General features: G+C 45.7%; 1 protein-coding gene across 3 annotated transcripts in view; it reads right to left on the bottom strand.

Annotated features, from left to right (window-relative positions):
* Positions 1-24880, bottom strand: part of LOC122806267 (SRSF protein kinase 1-like) — a 1654485-nt gene that overhangs the window by 290575 nt on the left and 1339030 nt on the right. For all 3 annotated transcript variants that reach the window (XM_044076540.1, XM_044076542.1, XM_044076541.1), the window contains exon 11: positions 4271-4371. In XM_044076540.1, the coding sequence (XP_043932475.1) occupies positions 4271-4371 (101 nt within the window). The remainder of the gene's footprint in view (positions 1-4270; positions 4372-24880) is intronic.

The following is a 24880-nucleotide window of genomic DNA, read 5'->3' as shown; positions in this document are numbered from 1 at the left end:
TTATTTTTAAGAAAATTTAGTTTGGCGTTTTGAGCTGATGTCATCACATGTGCGATGACATCAGCTCCGTGAACAGCCTGCTAGTCTGTTGGAATTGAGCAAATGAGGTCACGTGCATGTACTTCCGGCTGCTCCAGCAAGCTGGAAGGGAATGTGTAGCTGTAAGAAGCAGGAATGGTGCTGGTTCCATGAACAAGCCGCACGCGGACTTACTTTTGATGGCTGGCTGACTTCTGAGTGTGGAAACAAGCCATGAGGCATTTATTATGCAGCTGGTGTGTGTGTAATATACCTGGTGGCTAGAGGTACTCAGGCTCAAACCCTGTACCTTGGGTACAGGTAAACAAGAGCATGAAGTCTCTACCCACCACCACTTCATAAAACTTTCCAGATTTATGCCTCATATTTTTGTTTTGTTCCTCAAAATCTGGTTTTCTGGATTTTTTGTGGCAAATCAGTGAAGGATTGAATTCACTAAATAATGACATGCATGTAAATTTCAGACTTCATATTTTTCAGAAAATGAATGGTAACAAAACCTTTTATTCTAGCAATTTTCTAACTTTATAAGATCAGTATTTGAAATTTGTCCCTATTTTGGGGGCTATATTCCCCCATTATTAGCTTTGTCCAGGTTATTTGTGCTAACACGTTGACAGCTATGGTGAGAAGTGAGAACTGAATTCTGTATTTCCCCCATTATTGGCTGTGTCCAGGTTTTTTGTGTTATGAGATTGAGAGCTATGGTGAGAAATGAGAACTGAATTCACTAAATGATAGCCATTTAAGCTTCAGTCTTCACATCATTCAGGAAACTGCTGATTTGGCATAGTGGTATGTTGTTTTGACTGTTGTACACAGGGTCCTGGGTTCAAGACTTGGCAGTAAAATACATGGTGGTAACATTTTATTCTGGCAACTTTCCAAAATTATAAAAGCAATGTTTAAAATGTGTCCCTGGTTTTTGGGGCTTTTGCCCCCCCCCCCAATACATTTTGGCTTTTTCCAGACTTCTTATGCTGCAAAGATGATACAGTTGAGTGTCAAGTGGATTTTACAAGGAGCTGAGAAGCTTCAGGGGAAGAGGAGTTTAGTGTTGCTTATGCTAAGTCTGCGTGCACTGTTAATAGCATAACAGGTTAAATACTTGCTTTTGATGCAGAAGGCTGTTGGTTCTACTCCCACAGTATGTAGATGCATTGCTGATACTGTACTGTGTTGCACTTTTAAAGGGGGTGGGTGCAACAAATTAAGGGTGTAGCTACAGATGCAACAGAACTTACAGAGGTGAGAAAATGCCATGCATAAGGGCATTTGCGCCTCAGTGGAAAGAGCAACAAATATTAACCCAAATTCAGGAACAGAAAATCAGAATTATTGTGTTCTGTGCTGCATTATAAGAAACATATTTTTAAACAAGTACTGTACATTTTCCAACATTCAAGATAAAACAGGTGTTTCAACTTCAAAACAGTAGAGAAGCAAGAGTGGCCAGTTAACACCTGGATTACAATGATAGTTTTGATGCTTCAGGATGAATGTAGGAGAGATTCTGTCAGTACTTGGACTAAAAACTGGAAGTCTTAAACCATGCAGTTTGCCTAGTTTATTTTGTTGTGCATTTACAGCTAATGAGCTGGTCTGATAACACAAATCAAAGTCAGGCAAAAAAACTGAAAATGAAAATAAGTTAAAGACTACTGTCATTCTATTTTTATATATTACATATACGTGTGTGTGTGTGTGTATTATATATATATATATACATATATATATATATATATATATATATATATATATATATATATATATGTGTGTGTGTGTGTGTGTGTAAGTAGACTTTTGATGGAAATGTTCTGAATTGGGCAGTTTTGTCATTACTAGTTCATGCATTTTGTTTCATTGCCTACTGGAAAAATGTTCAGACAATAAATTTAAAATGCGCTCTTAAGTCTAACAAGTGTGTATTATACAAGGAATATAATTTAATAAAGTCAGGAAGGTGCATCAAAAAACACATGTAGGTTTCTTGTTTTGTGTGCAAGGGGTCTATGATTTGAAAACAGCTCAAAGGTAATCTTTATCCACCACTGGCCAGATGCATTTTCTTTGGATGTAGTGTAGATTTCAATGCTGTTTCAATGAATGTAAGTTTCAAGGGCAAAGAAGTGTTAATGCAAAGTCGATTTTCATTGTGACACAGTATTGCTTTGTTTAGCAGATATCTACTAGTGTTTGTGCATTGTGCTATAAAATGTAAAAATAAAATCCAAGTAATCATTGTAGAAGTAAAGCAGTATGCACATTAGTGTTTATGGTAAATGGGGTGGAAAAGCCAGGTAATGGGACATTGGAATGGCTGCAGGGGGACTCTGTGCCACATTCTGGTTGTTTGCTCTTCAGTTTGCGTTTGAATGTTCTATTCCACAATTCCACGAGAGTGGGCGGGGTTAAGTAATTATGTACGCAAATTTTATGTTAATCAGCATACAGATTTGTACCTATTTCTCATGTGCCCTGTCCAGATTTTTGATGTTTCCAGGTTGAGAGGTATGCTGCTGGATGAATCTGAACAGCCTTCTGCAATATCTGCTATGGAGAGGACATTGTGTCAAGTTGGTCACCTCCACTCTGAAACAGCTTTTTGCTCTCAAATGTGAGGTCACCAGGGGAGGATGCAGATGAACCAGTGTCCTCTCTTCCATCCAAATCAGCTGCAGAGGACATGATAGGGCAGTTTGTGTTTCCTCCTGCACAACGGCAGACAAAGTGGTAAAGACAAACTGAACAGCTTCAAAACTTCTGTTCCAAATGTGAGACCAAGGAACCTGACTATGAGAACAAGAAAAAACTGGAGCCAAAGAAAAGGCTAGCATCAATGCAGTGCATTACTGTGGGGAACTCAACTTATGTCAGCAATGAAGTAACAGACCCAAAAGAGTCTCAACTGTCAAAAGGTCTCCCTCCCCATGCTGGCACCAAGAATTTACGGAGAAACATACACAAGGGCAGTAGTTTCAAAATTTGTTTCACAATATGAACAGAAAAAACAAGGAAAGAAAGGACTAAAAAAGCCTTAAAAAGCAACAACATATGACTCCAAAAAAGAAATACCAACTCTGACAAAATTCAAAACTCAAAAATACAAAAGGAAACACAAAGAAATAAAATCCATACCCTTAAGAAATTGATCACCCAGACATTTATTTTTCTCCTTCTACATGCTTCCCCCATTTATACAGATGATAAAAATCTCCCCACAGGACTAGATCTCACATTTACTCCCAAGGCACACTCTGCATACCCACCACAAAGGTTTGAGTATTGAGATGGGCCTTCATTCAGGCAACTGTTCAGTAACACTGCGCCCCATCATCCTAGCAATGAGGACATTATCACAGCCCTTACCCCTCCCCCCTGGGTGGGAGATGTATGACTTGTATCACTGGGGAGTGGCACTATGTCTTTTCCATGCGAGTACAACCTTCTATGCACCTATGACTGAAAGATAATGTTTTAAACGCTTACTGTGCCAAAACACACCCTCAGAACCCCAAGGACAGGCACACTCATCATCCGAGCTTAAGATCCAAAAGATGTCTTAAGCCACTAAATGAAGCCAAGTTACCTGGGTTACAGTTGGAGATTTATCCCTCATTGCCAACAGAAATTACTCAACAATTTAGAAATGGCAGCCACTAGCCATCTGGAAATTGTCCAAACACTTTACATAACAATGAAAAAATGATTGGAAGAACATGGCAGAGAATTATGAGAAAGAAGGTATAGCAACCTGTGGAGAAGAATGGACTGCAGAGTTGTCTTAATTCCAACAGCCCAGATGAGCAACAGAAGACAGACTCGCTCAGTTTGCCTCACCTATTTTAGAAAGCTGATCAACTGGAAAGAAGTTGCATCTTTAGTAATTCTTCCCTAATCCCAGGTGATCTGGGTGTTATATGTTTACTGGGAGGCAGCTATAAGGTGCACCTTGACTACAACTTTAAAGACATTCTGTGACACTGTTTATAAATCTGTTTTGTATACATGCAGGGGAAAGAAAAGCACTAGGAAACAATAAAAATTGCACACGGTTGAGTATGCACTATTACCATCCAATACACTGTTCTAGGATTACACAAAATCATTCTGAAATCATTTCTGGAACCCATGGCAGCAGTAAACAATTTAATAATCATTTGTTAGTGTACACACAATGCTTTTCTTTACTAATAGACCAGTAATAACTTAAAAAACATGAAATACTTACTACCCAGCAGGCATTTCCAAGATCTGCTATCTTCACCTTAATTTTATCTGAATTTTGAGGATCCAGGGGATTTATAATGTAACCAGAAGCAGAAAACTTATCTGGAAAACAAAAGGCAAATCCACTCATTTCTCGAACTGATGACAAACCATTTCTCAAACTGTGCAATAAGCAATGTTATCTAAATAGCACTACAGTTGCTATCTGATGTTAACTTCTTACTCTGAGATAAAACCAATTAGTGTCTAGTGTTAACCTGCAGTACAGTTAATAACTATCCTAACAAACTGGAAACCTTTGGCACACACATTCCCATAAATACTGCTTCAAAGCACATGACGTAACCAAGTGGCTTCCCTACAAGCAGATTACAGTCAGTCAGTCTGCAATCCTTTTTTTCCTAAAGCTTCATCTCCCTGAACATGTCAGCAATTATATAACAGATGAACTGTGACACTATAGTTCACACACCTGCTGTATTAAACCACTGCAGGGTGTTTCACTTTTCCCTCAAAGTAATGTAACCACGAAGTCTATAGTTAAGTAAGAAGGTGAAGGGCCAAAGTTCCCCACATTTGGAGGGGGGTACCCTTGCAATAAAATGTCTTGTGCTGTATGTGATTTAGTTATTTGAGAAGTTTTGATAGTTTAAGGTCAATTAATCTGGTGTTGGGGAAAAAGAAGTTATGTCTTACCATTACGTTCCATCTGTATGTTGATTCCTGTTCAGTCATTAAGTATGGGTATTGGTTCCGAGCTCGGAACCGAGCTGGCCATTTTCCAAGCTCGCATCAGCTTCAAACTCTCGAGCAAAACTCTTACCCACAATTCCCTTCTCCCTGTTACCTCAGATTGAGTTTGCAAGTTAAAGAAGGTAGATGCTACCTCTGGTCAAACAACCTAAGAGAACTGGATGGTGAGATCCACTAGAAACCACAGGAGGGGGAAGGAGGGAGGGTCGTAATGACTGAACGAGGATCAACAATACAGATGGAACGTTATGTTAAGACATAACTTCTTTATCTGACATTGTAAATCCTCGTTCATTCCTTACGTATGGGACAGAGTCCTCAGCTACCTCTATTCCTGGGAGGCTCTCATGGAAGGACATTCCTGAGCACCATAGAACTGAAAGATGCTCTTCCCCTGGAGGCCAAATCCAATTTGTAATGATTGATGAAGGTAGCCCAAGTTGCAGCTGCACAGATGCCATGTAAAGAAGCTCTGGCATGGAAGGCAGCAGAAGTTGCCACCGACCTTGTTGAATGAGCTTTCATGGTAGTAGGCAACAAGATGTTACGTTGTGTGTAAATAAAGGTCACACAGTCCTTCAACCATCTAGCTAATGTGACCTTAGCAACAGCCGATCCTAATCTAGGTCCAGAAAAGGCCAAAAATAACTGGTCAGATGTACGAAAGGGTTCAGTCCTGTTTAGGTAAAAACGGATTTGCCTGTGTATATCAAGGGTATGTAGGCAATACTCTCCTCTGTTTGAATGGTTGGGAAAGAAAACTGTCAATTTGATGGCTTGATTAAGGGACATTTCAGAGATCACTTTAGGCAGAAATGACTGATTAGTTCTCAGAGACACTCTATCTCTATGAAAAATCAAGTATGGACTCCTGATACATAAAGCTTGAAGTTCAGAAATACATCTGGCAGAAGTAATAGCAACCAAAAACAAGGTTTTCCATGACAAATACTTGAGGTCGCAAGAAGAGGCTGGTTCAAAAGGTGCCATTGTCAGAGCTTGTAGATCTAATGATAAATCCCATGGTTGAATAGGTTCTCTAAAAGGTGGCTTCAGATTCACACCTTTTATGAAGGTCTTGCACAATTTATATGACATAAGAGAGGAATCTTAGACACCCTCATGAAAATTAGAAATTGCAGCCAAACAAACTAATGGTAGAGGCCGAAAGACCCGAATGAAATAGGTCAGCCAGATAGTCTAGTATGATAGACACTGGTGCTGAAAAGGGGTCTACTTGTTTATCTTTCAGCCAACAAGTAAATCATTTCCACTTGCTCAGATAAGTAATTCTAGTGGAGGACTTATGAGAAGCAATGAGAATATCACGTACTGGTAAAGAAAGATCATTCTGCCTGGCAATCAAGGGAATTGGAGTAGCCAAGCCATTAGCTTCAGGCTGTTCTGGTTGGGATGAATCAGGTTTTGTGGGTGTGAGATCAACTCCGAGATTGGATGGAGGGATCCATGGTCGATGTAATAGGTGAGGCCAAAGGAATGGAAACCAAATCTGTCGTGGCCAATATGGTGCTATGAGGATTACCTTGTTCTTCAACCGCCGGGCTTTCTTCAGAAACTGGGGAATGAGAGGAAAGGGCGGAAATGCGTAGAGAAGACCCGAGAGCCAATCGTGGACTAGAGCGCCCCTGGGTGAATGTCCCAGAGGGGGAATCAGGGCGATGTAGTTGCTGCATTTGTAGTTGGCCGGGGATGCAAAGAGGTCGCAGCAAGGACGGCCCCAGCGGTGGAAGACCTCCGCTGCTATCAAGGGATTCAGGGAGCACTCGTGAGATTGCAGAATGCACCTGCTGAGTCTGTCTGCTATCACGTTGGTACTCCCGGGAATGTGCGTTGCTAGAAGAAAACGGCTGGTAGACATCGCCCATTGCCATATCCTCATGGCCTCTCAACAAAGGGGGTAAGATTTGGTTCCACCTTGCTTGTTGATGTATCAGACCACCGCCATGTTGTCAGATTGAATCGCAATTGTCCCAGACGGCAGCAGGGGATGGAATGCTTGCAATGCCAGAAGCACCACCCTCAGCTCCTGAACATTTATATGCAGATGGGCCTCCGGTTGGGACCAAGTGCCTTGGTCTGTCTGTCCCTGACATAGCCCCACCCCCACCCCATCAGGGAGGCGTCCGTGGTCACTGTGGCCTTGGGTTGCTGGGGGGAAAGGGGCGGGACCATTGAGAGAGGTTGTGTGTCATCCACCAATTTAAATCCTGTTTGCACCTGTGGTTTACTCGAATCATGGCTGAAAGAGGATGCTGAAAAGGATACCATTGGGTGAGCAGTAGCCATTGTAGAAGCCTCATGTGAAACCTGGCCAGGGGAACAATGGTGATGGAGGCTGCCATGGAACCCAACAGCTGTAGAACCAAGTGAGCCATGAATTTTTCCTTTGAAAGTTTTGGAATTAGTTGTTGCTTTATCCTTAAACTTCTGTGCTCTGGAATAGCAGCTCTGCAGTTTTTTGTGTCCAAGATGACCCCTATGAATTCTGTCGACTGAGATGGGGTGAGATTGGATTTCTGCCAGTTTATGGTTATGCCTAGCCTTTGAGCAGTGAGGAGAGAGTATGCCAGAGCTTTTTCCAGTAGATGTCTGGTGGGGGCAGAAATGAGCCAGTCGTCTAGGTACGGAAACTCCTGGAATCCTTGAAGTTGTAAGTGAGCTGTGACAACTGCCATGCACTTTGTGAACACTCTGGGTGCTGTAGAGAGTCCGAAGGGTAGTACCCTGAACTGGTAGTGACTGGCTCCCGCACGGAAGCGCAGAAATCTTCTTGATGGCCTGTCCACCTTTATGTGGTAGTACGCATCTTGAAGATCTATAGAGCACATCCAATTGTCTTTTTCCAAAAGCAGGAGGATAGACTGTATAGTGACCATCTGGAATTTTTGTACTTTCACAAACTTGTTCAATACACTGAGGTCCAAAATTGGTCTCCAGTCCCCAGTTTTCTTTGGCACCAAAATTAGTCTTGAGTAGAATCCGGATCCTATCTGGTCTGGAGGGACTAATTTGGATGACTCTTTCTTAGCAGCTTTTCTATCTCTAGTGCTGCTTCTTCCCTTTGACTAGGTGGAACTTCAGGAAGATTTTTTGAAGGGACGGGACAAAGATCGAAGGGGATATGATAACCTCTGGTTATGATCCTTTGTACCCAAGAATCAGTGGTGATGGTTGGCCAGGCAGAAGGGTACAAGGAGAAGCGTTCCCCAACCACCTCCAGAGGAAAGGAGTTGGGCCGCTCTTCAGGAGCGCTGGTAGGACTGACCAGGGAAAGAATGCCTGGAACCTTGGTTACGCAGTCTCCCTCTGCCCCGAAAGGAGCGTCTTCCCTGTGAGTTTCCCCCTCTGCCTCTGGCGGAGAACTTGGTCTGTGTGTCACGGAAAGGACCGAGATTTCTTAAACCATATCTTCCCACTCTTTTGGTTTCGGGAGAAAGCACGTTGAGGGGAAGAATAACGGACTTACAGACTTGTTCACATCTGGCCAGTGTACTTTTAACTTTGGGCCCAAACAACGAGGAGGGCTCAATGGGAACACTAAGAAAGGAAGACTTAAAAGGTTCCGTGAAGTTGCACAAGCGCATCCAGGTGTGTCATCTCAAGACCGCAGCTGAACCCGCCGCTCTAGCTGCTCCTTCTGACGCGTCAGATATCAATCGCATAGAGGAGTTAAGATACAGACTCAATGGTGGCCAGCTGAGAGGCCACTTTGTCACAGACCTCATCAGACACTGCACCAGCCAAGGTTTCAGAGAGCTCAGAAACCAGATCCCTTTGAAGCCTGGTAAAATTTGCCATATAATTCAGGGACCTGATAGCAAAGGTCACTGAAGCAAAAGTGCGCTTCCCTATTCTGTCTAGGGAACGAGACTCTCTGTTAGGCGGATGGACAGTCTGGCTTTCTTCTTCTGCCAGATCCATTTTTGTTGTGGCCACCACCACCAAAGCATCTACAGGAAGACCTTTGGACCAATGGGGATCTGAAGCAGGAGGGGACAAGATCTTATCAGGCCTCCAGGGAATAGCTTCAACAGTATCAGGGGCCTTCCAAGCACACTGCACGATGAACTTGACAAGTTCATCGGCAGGTGGAGTAACCCAGGAGGTAGGGGGCCGGGCGCGAAAAGCCTGCAGGAACACAGATTCCTCAGGGGTCGGATTAGAGGGCTGCCAGTCACCTCTCTGTTTCAGGATTTCAAGGATATCGCCAAAGGATACCTCAGAGGGTGACCGAGGGGATCCTTTCCCCCTCATCAAAATCTGTCTCTTCGGTGAGAGACTCCTCTGTGGAGTCCATGTGCTTCCTCTTACACAAACTTTTCCGGTGGACCTCCTCAGCGGGAGAAGACAACGGAAAAGGGGATTCCTGACTGAATATGTCCTGAGGCCCTTGCACCCAGTGTCCGCTAGGTGCGACTTGTGAAACCAGTGTACCAGAGGAGGGCGGAGGTATAGACAGTCCGATATCGCCAGCAGCAGTGAAAGCCTTCTCCATCAGTTGGAAGGTTGGTCCACCTGGAGAGGAGTGTAAGTTAAGGACAGGGGGCACTCCTCCCCTAAGTGGCTCAGCCTGCCAACTCGAAGTCCCTGGATGGCTGTGGAGCAGCAAGCTATGCGTATCACAGCTGACATCCTGGGTTGTAGCAAAACTTTCCTGCCAGGAAGGCAACTGCGGTTCCTTAGGGAGTTCCATAAAGGGAACCACAGAAGGGGAAGACTGTACTATATCCATGGACTTCAAAGGCAATGAAGGAGGAGAATAAGAAGGTGTCTTTGGAGATGGGTGATCACCTCCCAGGGAAGGATAGTTCTTGGGGGGTGGAATACCTCTGGCCAAGAATGCCTGGTCCACAAGAAGCAACACATCATGTTCAGACAGACTTCTAGTGGACCTCACAGAGACTGAGGGGGAAACAGGCCTGTCCACAAAACAGGCAGACTCGGTGCCCATCTCCTCTGATCGCACAGAGGACAACGGTGCCGAGAAAGACTGAACTACTGTAGTCTGCACCGAAGAAGTCATTGGTGCCGTTGTCATTGTCTGCACCGACACAGGGATCGGTGCCGAAGTGGTTGTCAGTGCCAAAACTGGAACCAACAAAACTGTAGTCAGTAATAAAGGCCTCGGTTCAGAGGAAGATCTCGGAGCAGACGTGGTCAAGGACTGCGCCGACCGAACGGTTGGTGCCGATATAAGAAAGGAATATTGGACAGTACTTAGCTCAAAAGAAGTAGCTTGACACGACCGGATGGCAACGCGGCAAACGGAATCTGGGGTAACAGGGAGAGGGGAATTGTGGGTAAGAGTTTAGCTCGAGAGTTTGAAGCTGACGTGAGCTTGGAAAATGGCCGGCTCGGTTCCGAGCTCGGAACTGATACCCATACGTAAGGAATGAACGAGGATCAACAATATCAGATTTTATGTTCCATCCTTCGCAGTGGAACTCCAGTTTCCTTTAAGCTCTGCTTTCTTCTAACTTTGGGGTGGGGAGGGGGCAATACAACATTTCTGGATAGGAACTGAAAAGGAATTGGCAGCAAAGTACAGTTGTGTACATTTACCATAAATGTAGATGTGAGAGTATATTCACTGTTGCAGTCATCACATTTAGGTTATCCCTGCCAGGGTAGCCCTCGGCCAGCCCGAATACCAGAGGTTTAGTATTTCTGCGACGGTTACTGTCGCTCCAGGACTAACGTCAGGTCGTCAATAGTATAAAGTAAGGCAGCCGACGCCATTAAATCAGTTTTTCTTGCCCTAACTTGTCAGGAGTACCCCAAGAGGGAGCCAGGTTCTGGTGAAAGAACCCCACCAGTAGAACGTAATACCAATATGTCCCTTGTAAGGAAAGAGAAGAAAGAAGAGTGGGATAGAGGGAAGGAAACCAGGACTACAACAGTGAATACACTCGAGCATCTACATTTACTGTAAGTGTACACAACTGTACTGTGTTTTTCATGTTTCACTGTTGCAGTCATCACATTTGGGTTGATTCCCAAAGCTGAGGGAATGGGTGGAGGCAGTCAAGGAAACTAGGGGTGGCTAGGATGCCCTACAAGACTGCAGAGGCAAACCCTGCCCTGGATTTGGAGAAGATAGGCAGGTGGTAATGTTTGGTAAAGGTAGGAAAGGATGTCCAGGTGGCAGCCTCCAGGATGTCCTTGGTGGGTACTCCTCTGAGGAAAGCTGCAGAGGTGGAGGCTGCTCTGGTGGAGTGAGTCCAGGGGAGGCTTTCCATGTTGCTTTTAGCAAAAATGGATGCAGTGTGCTATCCATTTGGAAATGGTTTGTTTGGAGATGGCTTTGCCCTCTGCCCCTGCAGCAAAGCTAACCAGCAATTGATCAGACTTTCTAAAGGATTCAGTCCTGTCTAGATAGAATCTGTGCTGTCTGTGCACATCTAGAGAGTGCATGATCCTTTCCCCCTTGTTCTGTGGGTTAGTGAAAAAAGTGGGCAAATTAATGGATTGGTCGAGAGCCACACTGGACACCACATTGGGCATGAAGGATGGGCTAGTCTTGAAAGATACCCTATCAGCATGGAAAATGATGAAGGGTTCCACAGCCATGAGTGCTTGCAGCTCGGAGACCCTTCTGTCTGAAGTGATGACAAGAAGGAAAGCGGTCTTCCAGGATAGAAATTTTAGGTCTGCTGAAGAGGCTGGTTCAAAGGGGGGCAGGGTGAGCTTTTCCAACACAAAGTTAAGGTCCCAAGCCGGGGTTGGTGCTCTTCTGGGTGGCCTCAAGTTCCTAGCCCCTCTTAGGAAGTGTCTGATCAGAGGGTGTGAGAAAAGGGGATGCTCAGTGAGGAAATGAACAGAGATAGCAGAGGCATGTATTTTAATAGAGGAAAAAGAGACACCACTGTGTAGCAGGTCAGCTAAGTAATCCAGGAGGAGAGCGAGGGAGGGCTGTGCGGTATTGGCTCTCTTAGCCTGAATCCAGGTGCAGAACCTTTCCCATTTGTCAGCATAAGACTTTCTAGTGGAATCTGAGTGAGATGTCATGGTGGCAGTGGGGACAGGCTGCGCAGCAGTAGGTACCAGTGCTGGCGAGTCCAGTCTGAAGCAATAATTGTCCTTGTTTTTTCCTCCTTAATTTTGAGCAGTACTCTGGGGATGAGAGGTAATGGATGAAAGGCATAGACCAATAGACTGACCCAGGGGAAGGATAGGGCATCCACTTTCCAAGCCATGCATTGATGCTCCCTGGTGCAGAACTTGTTGAGCTGGCTGGTGTGGAAGGCAAAGAGGTCGACCTTCAGGGTGTCCCATTTCTGAGTTATTAGGGTGAAGGTTCTTTTGTTGAGCTGCCACTCATCTGCCAGAAAGTTTAGAGAACCTGGTAGGAACTGTGTTAACAGGTAGAGTTGCATGTCAGAGGCTGTGTGCCAAAGGATCATGGCCAGCCGCATAGAGGGTAGGAGCGAGTCCCTCCTTGCTTGTCAATATACCACATCACAGTGGTGTCTGTTTTGATCAGGAGAGCCTCTTGGGAGAGAAGGGGCTTGAAAGCTGTCAAGGCATGCTGGACATCTATCATCTTTTTGGTTGATGTGCAGATGGATTTGCTGTGGGCTCCATTGGCCCTGTATGCACCTGCCGTCTAGGTGTGCACCCCAGGCATACTCTGATGCATCTGTGGTGAGGGTCTGGGTGGTGGGGGGTTGTGAGAAAGGCAGTCCCTTGTTGTGGGAGCATGCTGTTGCCCACCAAAGAAAACCTTTTCTGAGGCAAGGTATCATGGGTATGAGAGTCTCCAGGTCTTGACAGTGTTGACACCAAAGCCTTTTTAAGTACCACTGAAGTTTCCTCATATGCAGTCTGGCAAATGGAATGAGTAGAATGCAAGATGCCATGAACTCAGAGCTTGCAGGACTTTCCTTGCAGATAACTGGGGTCTGGTGGCTAGTTGAGAGAAGCAGGCTGTCAGGAAAGTTTGTTTTTCTGGTGTAAGGAATGCCATCTGAGATGCTGTGTCCAGGCTTGCTCCCAGGAATATAATCTTTTAGGTGGGTACCTGTTTGGATTTCGTTTTTTTGATTGTGTACCCTAGGAGGTTATTAGGGACTTTATAAAGGCCAGGTACTTGAGCAGCTTTTCTTGGCTGTCTGCCTGAAATGGGCAGTCGTCTTAAGTATGAGTAAATATGGATATTCCTTTGTCTGCAAAAGAAAATGGACGGAGCCAGACATTTTGTGAAAACTCTGGGAGCAGTAGATAGGCCAAAGGGAAGTGCAGAGAAAGTACAGTTGTGTACACTTACCATAAATGTAGATGTTAGAGTGTACTCACTGTTGCAGTCATCACACTTGGGTTATCTGCCTGCAAATAGCCCTCAGTCGGCCCAAATACCAGAGACTTAGTATTTCTGCGTTGGATACTGTCGCTCCAGGACTGACATCAGGTCGTCAGGGGTATAAAAACAGGCAACAGACGCCATTACATCAGTTTTTACTGCCCCAAATGTCAGGAGCCCCTCAATAGGGAACTAAGTTATGGTGGAGGAAAACGCCACCAGTAAAAAGTAAATACCAATACCCCTGAAAGGGGGGGGGGGTAGTAAAAGGCATAGAGAGAGAAAACCAGGGGGCTGGAGGGAGGGAAACCAGGACTGCAACAGTGAATGCACTCAAACATCTACATTTATGCTAAGTGTGCACAACTGTACTATATTCTTCGTGTTTCACTGTTGCAGTCATCATACTTGGGTACATTCCCAAAGTTGAAGGGTGGAGGCAGTCAAGAAGAATTAGGGCTGGCTAGAATGCCTTGCAGGACTGCTGTTGCAAAACATGCCTTGGATTTGGAAAAGGTAGGCAAGTGATGCTTGGTGAAAGTGTGTACAGAACTCCAGGTAGCAGCTTCCAGGATGTCCCTGGTAGGGACTCCCCTGAGGAATGCTGTAGAGGTAGAAGTTGCCCTAGTGGAATGTGTTCTGACCCCCTGAGGGGTTGGTTTCCCATGGTGCTTGTAGCAGAAATGGATGCAATGTGCTATCCATTTGGAAACTGTTTGCTTTGAAATGGCCTTGCCCTCTGCCCCTGTTGCAAAGCTGACTAGTAACTGTTCAGATTTTCTGAAGGGCTTAGTTCTAATCAAGGTAGAATTTGGCCGTCTGTGCACGTCCAAGGAGTGCAGGATCCTTTCCCCTTTATTTTGAGGATTAGGGAAGAAGGGAGGCAAATGGGCAGATTGGTTGAGAGCCACACTGGACACCACTTTAGGCATAAAGGAAGGATTAGTCCTGAGAGAGACCCTGTCAACATGGAAAATAATGAAGGGTTCCACAGCCATAAGTGCTTGTAGCTCAGACACTCTTCTAGCTGAAGTGATGGCCAGAAGCAAGGCTGTTTTCCAAGAAAGAAATTTTAACTCTGCTGACGCTGCAGGCTCAAAGGGGGGGTGGGGGGCGGCGTGAGCTTTTCCAGTACAAAGTTAAGGTCCCAAGCAGGGGTGGATGCTCTCCGTGGCAGGCTTAAGTCGTTTGCCCTTCTAAGGAATTGTTTGACAAGAGGGTGAGAGAAGAGAGGTGGCTCAGTGTTGTAATGAGCCGAAATGGCAGAGGCATGGATCTTAATGGAGAAGGATAGGCCTCTGTGGAGTAGATCTGCTAGGTAATCCAGTATTAGAGGCAGGGAGGGCAGAGTTGTGTCCTCTCCTTTAGACTGAATCCAGGAGCAGTACCTTTTCCACTTATCAGCATAGGATTTCCTTGTACTGCGTCTTCTGGCTTCGAGGAGGATGCCTAGCAACTGCTTGCTTAGGCTGGTTACTGGGGGAGAATTCAAGGAATAAGCCAGGCAGCAAGATTTAGGGTTTGCAATTGCGGAAGCAAGATTTGTCCCCCCGTACGGAGAGAGCAGGTTTGGGTTCTGATGTAGATGCCAGGGTGGCACCAGTGACAGGTTTTGCAGGAGTGGGTACCAGTGTTGGTGTGGCCAGTCCGGGGCAATCAGAACTGTCCTTGGTCTGTCCTGTCTTATCTTGAGCAATACTCTTGAGAGGAGGGGCAGAGGGGGAAAGGCATAAATTAAGAGATTTACCCACTGGAAGGATAGGGCATCCACTTTCCAGGCCCTGCTGTGAGGTGTCCTGGTGCAGAATCTTCTCAGCTGGTGATTGCAGGGGAAGGCAAAGAGATCCACTTCTGGTGTCCCCCATTTCTGAATCATAAGGTTGAAGGTGTGTGGCTCTAGTTGCCTCTTGTGTGGGTCTAGGAGATTTCTGCTTAAATCATCTGCCAGTGAGTTTTGTTTGCCTGGCAGGAATTGAGCTTGCAGATGTACCTGCATGTCCAAAGCCGTGTTCTACAGGGCCATGGTTAGCCTGCAGAGTGGGTTCCCCCTGCTTGTTGATGTACCGCATGACTGTGGTGTTGTCTGTTTTTATTAGCAGGTGTTCTGGTGAGACTAGGGATCTGAAAGCTGTCAAAGCATGCTGCACAGCTAGCATCTCTTTCTGGTTGATGTGCAGATGCATTTGACTTGGGCTCCAGTGGCCCTGAATACACTTGGCGTCCAATGTGTGCCCCCCAGGCATAGTCTGATGCGTCTGTGGTTAGAGTCTGGGTGGTGTGGGGTGGAGTAAAGGGCAGTCCCTTGTTGTGGTTGCATGCTGTTGCCCACTAAAGAAAATCTGTCCTTAGGCTATTATGGGAATGACAGTTTCCAGGTCCTGAGAATGTTGGCACAAAAAACTTTTAAAGTACCATTAACGTTTCCTCATATGCAGTCTGGCATATGGAATTAGTAGGATGCATGAGGCCATGATGCCTAGGGCCTGCAGGATTTTCCTTGTGGATAGCTGGGTACTGGTGGCCATTTTAGTACAACAGCCTGTCAGACAGGCTTGTTTTTCTGGACTGAGGAATGCCACCTGGGATGCTGTGTCCAAGCTTGGTCCCAGGAATACAATCTTTTGACTGGGGATTAGTTTTGATTTCTTTTTGCTGATGGTGTACCCGAGGGAAGTTAGTAGGATTTTTACAAATGTCAGGTGCTGCAACAGCATTTCCTGACTGTCTGCCTGAATCAAGCAGTCGTCAAGTATGGGTAAATTTGAATATTTCTCTGTTGGCAGTAAGCAATGGCTGGAGCCAGGCATTTTGTGAATACTCTGGGAGCAGTGGATAAGCCAAAGGGAAGTGCAGAGAACTGATAATGCATAGATCCTGCCCTGAAGTGTAGATATTTTCTGCATGACTCCCTTATAGGGATGTGCAGATAGGCTTCTTTAAAGTCTAGGGTGACTAACCTGGCATCTTTGGCTAGCATAGGTAGAAGCTGCTGCAGGGTGAGCATTTTGAATTTTGGTACCACCAGGAAGGTGTTGAAAATTGAAAGATCTAAGATTGGGCACCAAGTGCCCTCTTTTCTGGGTACCAGGAAAAGTCTGGAATAGAATCCTTGACCTATCTGTTCCACAGGAAAAGGTTGAATTGTCCTTATAGATAGCAGGGATTGGACTTGGTTTTGAGCCTCTGCCCAATGGTTTAGAGGGAGGTCTGGGAACCCTTTTGGGGTTGGCAGTGAGTGGAAGTAAAATTTGTACCCCTGGGATACAATGTTGAGGACCCATCAGACTTTGGTGATGGTAATCCAATTTTTTGCATGAAGGGCAGGTTTTCCTCCTAGGGGCGCACAAGCAGTTGGGCAGAGGAGGGGGGTGGAGCTGAGAAGTCATTGGGAATTCTTTCCGTAAGGGGGTGGTTTAGCACTCCCTGCTTTAGAGATGGAGACACTCCATTGCTTAGGCCTCTGCATACCCTGAGAGTGTAGTCTGGGGGGTCTGTTTCCCCTGGGTCTAGTTTGAGATGGCCTTGAGGGGGCTGGAAAGGACCAATATTTCGAGGAGCAATGCCTACTGAATCTAGGAGGCTGTACTTGTAAGAATTCTTTGACTGTCTGCTTCCATCTTTTTAAGAATCTCTTCTGCTTTGGTGCCAGACTGTCCTTGTTCAAAGGAGCGTCTAGTAACTTGGATTTGACATGATCTGCCGAGGTCTGCTACTTAAGCCAAGCATACCTTCTCAGTACAGAACCAGTGACTGCTGCCCTGCAAGATGCTACTAGAGCGTCAAAGCCACACTGCAATGTATGATTGTTGACTTGACTTGCAGAATGCATAAGCTCTTCCAACTCTCTGTTTTCTGCACAGTCTGTAAAGGTTACTATTTTTTGCTTAACAAGTTCCATAATATGTTGTTGGTACTTCGGCATGTGAATCTGACAATTCAAAGCCCTAATGGCAAGAGCTGCCCCATCTGTCCAAAGCTCTGGAGTCCCTGTCCAAAGGGGTGGGATTCTTAGCTGTAGCTGCCTTGATAACTTTAGGGCCCTGGGTCAGCAGTAGGATTTTTGAAAATAAATTTGTGAGAGTCAGGTATTCTACTTCCTATCTGGTTTCCCAGGGGCAGGCGGTAAAGTATCAGGAGTAAGACTGGATTCAATAAAGACATCAGCAACTTCCAGGACTGGTGGTATTGCTAAAGGCCTGTGTTGTGTTAAGTCTAGAAATTCTCGGAGTCTCTTTTTGGATTGAGGATAGTCTTGGCATTCCCAGTGGAAATGTTCTCAAAGTATGTAAGGTTTCACCAAAAGAGAAATCCTCTGAAGGAGAGGCAGAGGGAATGGATTCCTCTGCATCAGAATCCTCATAAGCAGATAAGGGCATGTCTTCATAATCAGAAACCTCAGAGCTGTTGGACTCTGTCTGTTGAAGCTGCTGAGGATTGGTCCCTTTTTCTCTTAGCAGGGGAAGGCTGACTTCCCCTAATCAGCATAATAAGGTCTTCTGCCATTCTAAGCATTTTATTTTGTGGCAAGGGAGCAGGTGAATGCGCTTTGGTCGTCGGTTTTCTAGGCGTAGCTCGTACTTTTCGCCTTAGAAATTCGGTAGTTTTAGACAGAACTGAGTAGTTGGTTTGTGTCGAACATCGGTAGTATGAAGAACTTCCTCAGAAGCCGGTGCCTGCTTAGCGGCTGCGGACCCATCCAAGGTAGAGAGATCCTCTGGTTCCATAGTCGAAGAGTCCTGCAGCATACCGGACTCCGAACGGGTCTCGGTAGAGGCCTGCGAATCCACTGAAGCAGGCATAGTACAGTTTTGTACCTACCATAAATGTAGATGTTCGAGTGCTAATACAGCTGCAGTAATCACAGATGGGTTTTCAGTCGTCAGACGGTCCCTTGGTCGGCCGAATTCCAAAGTCTTGGTCTTGCGTCGGTTGTCGTCGCTTACTCTTCTGACGTCAGTAAGGCCAGAGTATATAAGACACAGCCGACGCCATGTTCTTCAGTCTTTCTTGCCCCAGATGTCAGGTGCCCCCAAAAGGAAGGCAATACATAAGTAAAGCTTATCCACATATGCAAGCAATGCAATGTAATGCAAAATCAGTGTAAGCAAGCAAATAAAACATAACAGGATAACCCAGTCAGGAGGTATGAAGAGGTTGTTAGGCCCCATGCCCTAACCAAGAGGGGAAGGAGGGAGGGAAACCTGTACTGCAGCTGTATTAGCACTCGAACATCTACATTTATGGTAGGTACAAAACTGTACTATGTTCATCGTGCATACAGCTGCAGTAATCACAGATGGGTAGAGTCCCAAAGCTATGCATAGGGTGGTAGGTACTATGAGGAACTGGGTTGAGCCAGAATGCCCTGCAAAACAGCAGTGGCGAAGCCTGCTCTTGTTCTGGAGTATAAGGGCAGGTGGTAGTGTTTTGTGAAGGTATGTACAGAACTCCAAGTGGCTGCCTCCAAAATATCCTTAGTAGGCACACCTCTGAGGAAGGCTGTAGAGGTGGCTGTGGCCCTGGTGGAGTGAGATCTGATACCAGTAGGGACAGATTTCCCATGATAGGAGTAACAAAATCGTATGCAGTGGCCAATCCACTTGGAAATGGTCTGTTTGGTAACTGGTTTCCCTTGAGGCCCTCGGCATAGGACACAAAAAGTTGTTCTGATTTCCTGAAGGACTTTGTTCTGTCCAAATAGTAACGTAGCTGCCTATGGATGTCTAAAGAGTGAAGCAGCCTTTCCCCTTTGTTTTGAGGGTTAGGATAAAAGGTAGGCAGGTGTATGGCTTGGTTTAAGGCTACCCTGGATACCACTTTTGGCATAAAAGATGGATTAGTACGAAGGGAAACCCTATCCTGATGGAAGATGAGGAAGGGCTGCACCGCCATGAGGGCCTGTAGTTCAGAAACCCTACGAGCTGAAGTGATGGCCAGAAGGAAAGCTGTTTTCCAGGACAAATATTGCAGATCTGTTGAGGCAGCAGGTTCAAAGGGAGGCAATGTTACTTTTTTCTAGTATGTAATTAAGGTCCCAGGCTGGTATTGGTTGCTTCCTTGGAGGTCTTATATTCTTAGCCCCTCTGAGGAACTGCCGTAAGAGAGGGTGAGAGAATAAAGGAGGATCCGTGTTGAATTCTGCAGAAATGGCTGAGGCGTGTATTTTAATGGAAGAAAATGAAAGTCCACTGTTCAGCAGTTCAGCTAGGTACTGTAAAACCTGAGGCAAGTTCAATTTTCTAGGGTCCTGTCTTCTTTTCTCATTCCAGCAGCAAAACCGCTTCCATTTTGCGGAGTAAGCTTTTCTTGTAGATGGTCTTCTGGCCTCCAAAATGACATCCTGCACCTCCTTGGAGAGTAGAGTCTGATGTGGTGTTAAGGAATTTTCCACGCAGCGAGGTTGAGTGTTTTCAGCTGACTGTGAAGGGTTTTGTAGCTGTTCTGCGTCAGCAGAAGAGGTATTAGAGGCAGGGACCAGGGAGGAGTATGTGTTAGGCTCCTCAGGAGTGGATACCAGTGTTGCCTTGGCCAGTCTGGAGCAATCAGTATCATCCTCGGTTTGTCTGTTCTTGCTTTCAAAAGCACCTTGGGCAGAAGAGGCAGAGGTGGGAATGCATAAACTGTCCATGTTGCCCAACTGAATGAAAGGGCATCCACTTTCCAGGCCTTTGGATGGAAGGTCCTTGAACAAAACTTTTTCAATTGATGGTTCCTGTGGGAGGCAAAAAGATCTATGTCTGGCCTCCCCCACGCTTGGATTATCTCTGTAAACACCTGTGGATGCAGCTTCCATTCGTGTGGATCTGTCATATTCCTGCTCAGAGTGTCTGCCAGTGTGTTTTCCAGTCCTGGCAAGTACTGTGCTTGAAGTTCGATTTGTCTTTCCAGGGCCAAGTTCCAAAGAGTCATGGCTAGTCTGCACAAGGGGTATGAGTGTGTTCCTCCTTGTTTGTTTATGTACCACATTACTGTGGTGTTGTCTGTTCTTATCAGTAATTGTCCTGGATGCAGGAAGTCCTTGAAAGCTGTAATTGCATGTATTACTGCTAGCATTTCTTTTTGATTGATGTGAAGGTGCTTTTCCTTTTGGGACCATCTGCCCTGAATGCACCTGTCCTTCATGTGCGCCCCCCAGGCGTAATCTGAGGCGTCTGTGGTTATGACTTGTTTTGCTTGAGGCTTGCAGAATGGGAGGCCTGTGTTTACTTGACATGCTTGGGCCCACCATAGAAATTCCTTTTGCAGACATGGAATTATTGGTATAATTGCTTCCAAGCTGTGACTGTGTTGACACCATAGATTTTTTAGGTACCATTGAAGTTTCCTCATATGCAGCTTTGCACATGGGATTAGAAGAATGCAAGATGCCATGAATCCCAGAGCCTGCAGGATTTTCCTTGCAGTAAGCCTGGTACTTTTTGCTAGTGTTTTGAAGTACTGAGATAATTGCCCTTGTTTTTCTGACATAAGGTATGCCATCTGGGTGTTTGTGTCCAAGCTGGCACCCAGGAAGGTTATTTTCTGAGATGGTGTTAGCCTTGATTTCTCCTTGTTGATGGTGTATCCCAGAGAAAGCAGTAACCGTGTCACATATGCCAGATGTTCCAGTAGTATTTGTTTGCTGTCCGCTTGGATCAGGCAGTCGTCCAGATAAGGGTAAATTTGTATCCCTTGAAGTCTGCAATAGGCAATCACTGATGCCAGGCACTTTGTGAATACTCTGGGCGCAGTAGATAAGCCAAAGGGCAATGCAGAGAATTGATAGTGGATTGAACCTGCAAGAAATCTGAGGTATCTTCAGCAGCGTTGTCTGATTGGGACATGCAGGTATGCCTCCTTGAGGTCCAATGTTACCAGCCAAAACTCCTTGCCCAGCATGGGAAGAAGCTGCTGTAATGTGAGCATCTTGAATTTTGAGTGCAGTAGAAATGTGTTTAGGATGGATAAGTCCAGAATGGGTCTCCAGTCGGTTCCTTTTCTTGGTACCAGGAAGAGTCTTGAATAAAAACCTTGACCTTGTTGGTGCGTAGGTACCTTTTGTATAGCTCTCATGTTTAGGAGCTTTGAAATTTGCAGTTGTGCCTCTACCCTTTGATTTTGTGGTAGGTTTGGCATGCCTCTCATTTTTGGAAGAGTGTGAAATTTAAATTTGTAGCCTCTGTTTATAATGTCCAGAATCCATTTGTCTGTTGTGACAATATGCCAATTGTTTGCAAATAATGCTAGTTTCCCTCCCAAAGGTGCTGCCAGCTGAGACTTGCTTGGCATGGAAATGAGGGAGTCATTGGGTTTGCTTCCTGTATTGTTGTGCACTGTCTTCACCACCTCTTGGTGCTGGAGATTGCCATTGTCTGCCTCCATATGATCCTTGTGACTGCCCTCTGCCCCTTGTGCGTCTGTATCTACCTCTTTGGGGCTTGTCAGTGGCTGGAAAAGACCAGTTTTTTGAAGGCCAATTCCTGCTAAATCGTGGTGGCTGGACCTGTAAGAAGGCTTTGACAGTTTGCATAGATTTGGCTTTTTCTTCCATTTTTCGTTGTATATCCTCAGCATTAGTACCAAAAAGTACATCCTTTTGTAAAGGAGCATCAAGAAGTTTAGCTTTCACATGATCAGGCAAATTTTGTTCCCTAAGCCAGGCATGTCTGCGAATGACTGATCCTGTAGCAGCCGCTCTACTGGAGGCCTCTAGGGCATCATAACCACATTGTAAGGTGTGTTTACCCACTTGTTCCGCACTATGCATCATATCCTGTAACTCTTTTAAATCTGGTTGTTCAGGTTGAGACATTTTGTTTTTAATTGTGATAACAGGAACTGTTGATATTTAATCATATGAAACTGGCAGTTTAAGGCCCTCATGGCTAGGGTGGCCGAGGTATATACCTTTTTACCCCACCTTTCTAGAGATCTAGATTCCCTTTCTGCAGGAAGTGGATTCTTGGCAGTGGAGGCCTTTAATCCCTTAGGGCCTTGTGAAATGGTTTCAGGGTCAGCATTATGGCCTTTGTAAAGAAATTGGTGAGAACTGGGTACTCTGTAATATCTATCAGGCTTTACTGGTGCAGGAGGCAGAGAATCAGGATTAAGACAAGCCTCCGAATAGACATCATCCAGTACCTCCAAAACAGGGGGTATAGCCAGAGGTCTGTGCTGAGGTAACCAAAGAAATTCCCTAAGTCTTTTCTTGGAATCTGAAAAGTCTTGGCCTTCCCAATGGAAGTGTTCCCTCAAGGTGTGCAAGGTTTCCCCCAAAAGAAAAATCCTCAGGGGGGGATACAGAAGGAATGGACTGTTCTGCATCCGAATCCTCAAAGGGGAGTAAGAGTGTTCCTCTGCATCAGAATGCTCTGATAAATGGATCCCTGATCAGAAGAGGGGGATTCTTCCTCCACTCTGGGTCTCTTGTCAGGAGGGGGCTGAGAACCTCTGATGAGAGTTATTAGATCCTCAGCCATTTTAAGCATCTGTTTCTTAGGCATGGGTCCAGGAGATGGTCCTTGAGCAGCAGGCCTAGTGTGATGCCTGGCTGCTTTGGATTTAGTAAAGGCCTTAATAGAAAAAGAAGATGAAGGCCTAAATACACCATGGGTGGAGGTGGATCTGTCCACATTAGTAGGCTCGACATAAGCCGGGGCTTCGGTTGTAGCCTGGGAAAGGGCCGATGACCCAGCGGTCTTGGGTACAGAAGACACCGCCAAAGAAGTGTCGTCGGTAGTCAGGGACTGCAAAGACGTCTCGCTGAGAACCGGACCACGTGCAGCCTGTTTCGGCATGGTGTCGGTGGAGACCGCGGGCCTCGCGTGTCGGTCCTTTTCTTTGCGTTTTTTGGATAAAACGGTAGTCGGAGTGTCCGATGACATTTTATAGTCAAAAGCTTTACCAAAAAAGTGTTGGGCGAACTCCGCCCGATGCTTGATAGTGCGTTTATTGAAGGTAGCGCAAAAGCGACAGCCCGAGACATCGTGGTCTGGGCCCAAACAAGGTATGCAAAGGGAATGGAAATCCTTATGCGGTATTTGCTTCCCACAAGAAATACAATTATTAACTTTTTCTGACATCGGTCTGAGGCAAGAAAAGTTTCCCCAACGGGGTACTTAGCTTTAATGAAGACTTCGGTTCCAAATATTTTCGTAAATCAGGAGCTGGCCGACCGGCACTTGCGAACTGCTTCTGCTTCGGGCACCGCGCGGCAAAAAAGACTGAAGAACATGGTGTCGGCTGTGTCTTATATACTCTGGCCTTACTGACGTCAGAAGAGTAAGCGACGACAACCGACGCCGGACCAAGACTTTGGAATTCGGCCGACCGAGGGACCACCTGATGTCTGAAAACCCATCTGTGATTACTGCAGCTGTATGCACGATGAACATCAGGGACTGCAAAAGCACCTGAGTACCAGCGAACTGGCGACTAGCTTAACGGAAGTATTGTCGGCAGCTTTGAACCTGTGCAGTATGTCTCTGTCTTTATCCTTACGTTTTTTCAGAATATCGGTAGTCGGATGGCTTTCTGAAGCCATTTCGGAATACGGAGATCAAGAACTAAAGTATTTAGCGACAATAAGGGCCCAATGACAAATGGTTCGGGTGCTGAACAAGGCACAAAACTGACAAAGAGGTACATCGTGGTCTAGGCCTAGACAAGTGACGCAGTAAGAATGAAAATCTCATTGTGGTATTTGCCTTCCACAGGCAAGACCGTTATTAACTTTTTCTGACATCGGTTAGAGCAAAAAAAAAAAAGGATCCCCAACGGGGTACTTAGCTTTAGGAGACTTCAAGAAGATTCAATTAGTAAACGAAAACTCATGTAGTGGCTGACCGGCACTCATGCGAACTGCTTCTGCTTCGGGCGTCTTGGCAAGAAAGACGGGTGTAATGGTGTTGGCTGCCTGTTTTTATACCCCTGACGACCTGACATCAGTCCTGAAGCGACAGCAACCGATGCAGAAATACTAAGTCTCTGGTATTCGGACTGACAAACTCTAACACGAAAATCTCGGGAGTTGGCCGACCGGCACTTGCGAACTGCTTCGGGCACCGCGTGGTAAGAAAGACTGAAGAAAATGGCATCGGCTGCATCTTTTATACTGCTGACGACCTGACGTCAGAGAAAGGGCGACAGCAACTGACGCAGGACCCAAAACTTTGGAATTCAGGCTGACCGAGGGCAACCTGCCAGCAGGATTACCCAAATGTAATGACTGCAACAGTGAAACACGAAGAACATCATCTGATGACTAGCTTAATGGAAGCGTCGTTGGTAGGTTTGGACCTGTGCAGTGTCTATCTTTATGTTTTTTCGGAAGATTTTCTGTCAAGATGGCATACCGAAGCTGGAATTCAAGGACTGTAAGCGAAAATATCTAGCTACAATTAGGGCCCGATGATGTATAGTTCTAGTGTTGAGCAAAGCAGAGAAGCTACAGCGGGGGACGTCGTGTTCTGGGCCTAAGCAAGTGACGCAGTAAGAATGAAAGTCTCGGTGTGGTATTTGTTTTCCACAGGCGAGACCAATTGTTAACTTTTTCTGACA

The sequence above is a fragment of the Protopterus annectens genome, chromosome 7.part0, assembly GCF_019279795.1.
Source record: "Protopterus annectens isolate FY-2018-M chromosome 7.part0, PAN1.0, whole genome shotgun sequence".
Lineage (NCBI taxonomy): Eukaryota > Metazoa > Chordata > Ceratodontiformes > Protopteridae > Protopterus > Protopterus annectens.
Note: the sequence above shows the minus strand (reverse complement) of the source record. Positions and strands in the feature narration are given on the sequence as shown.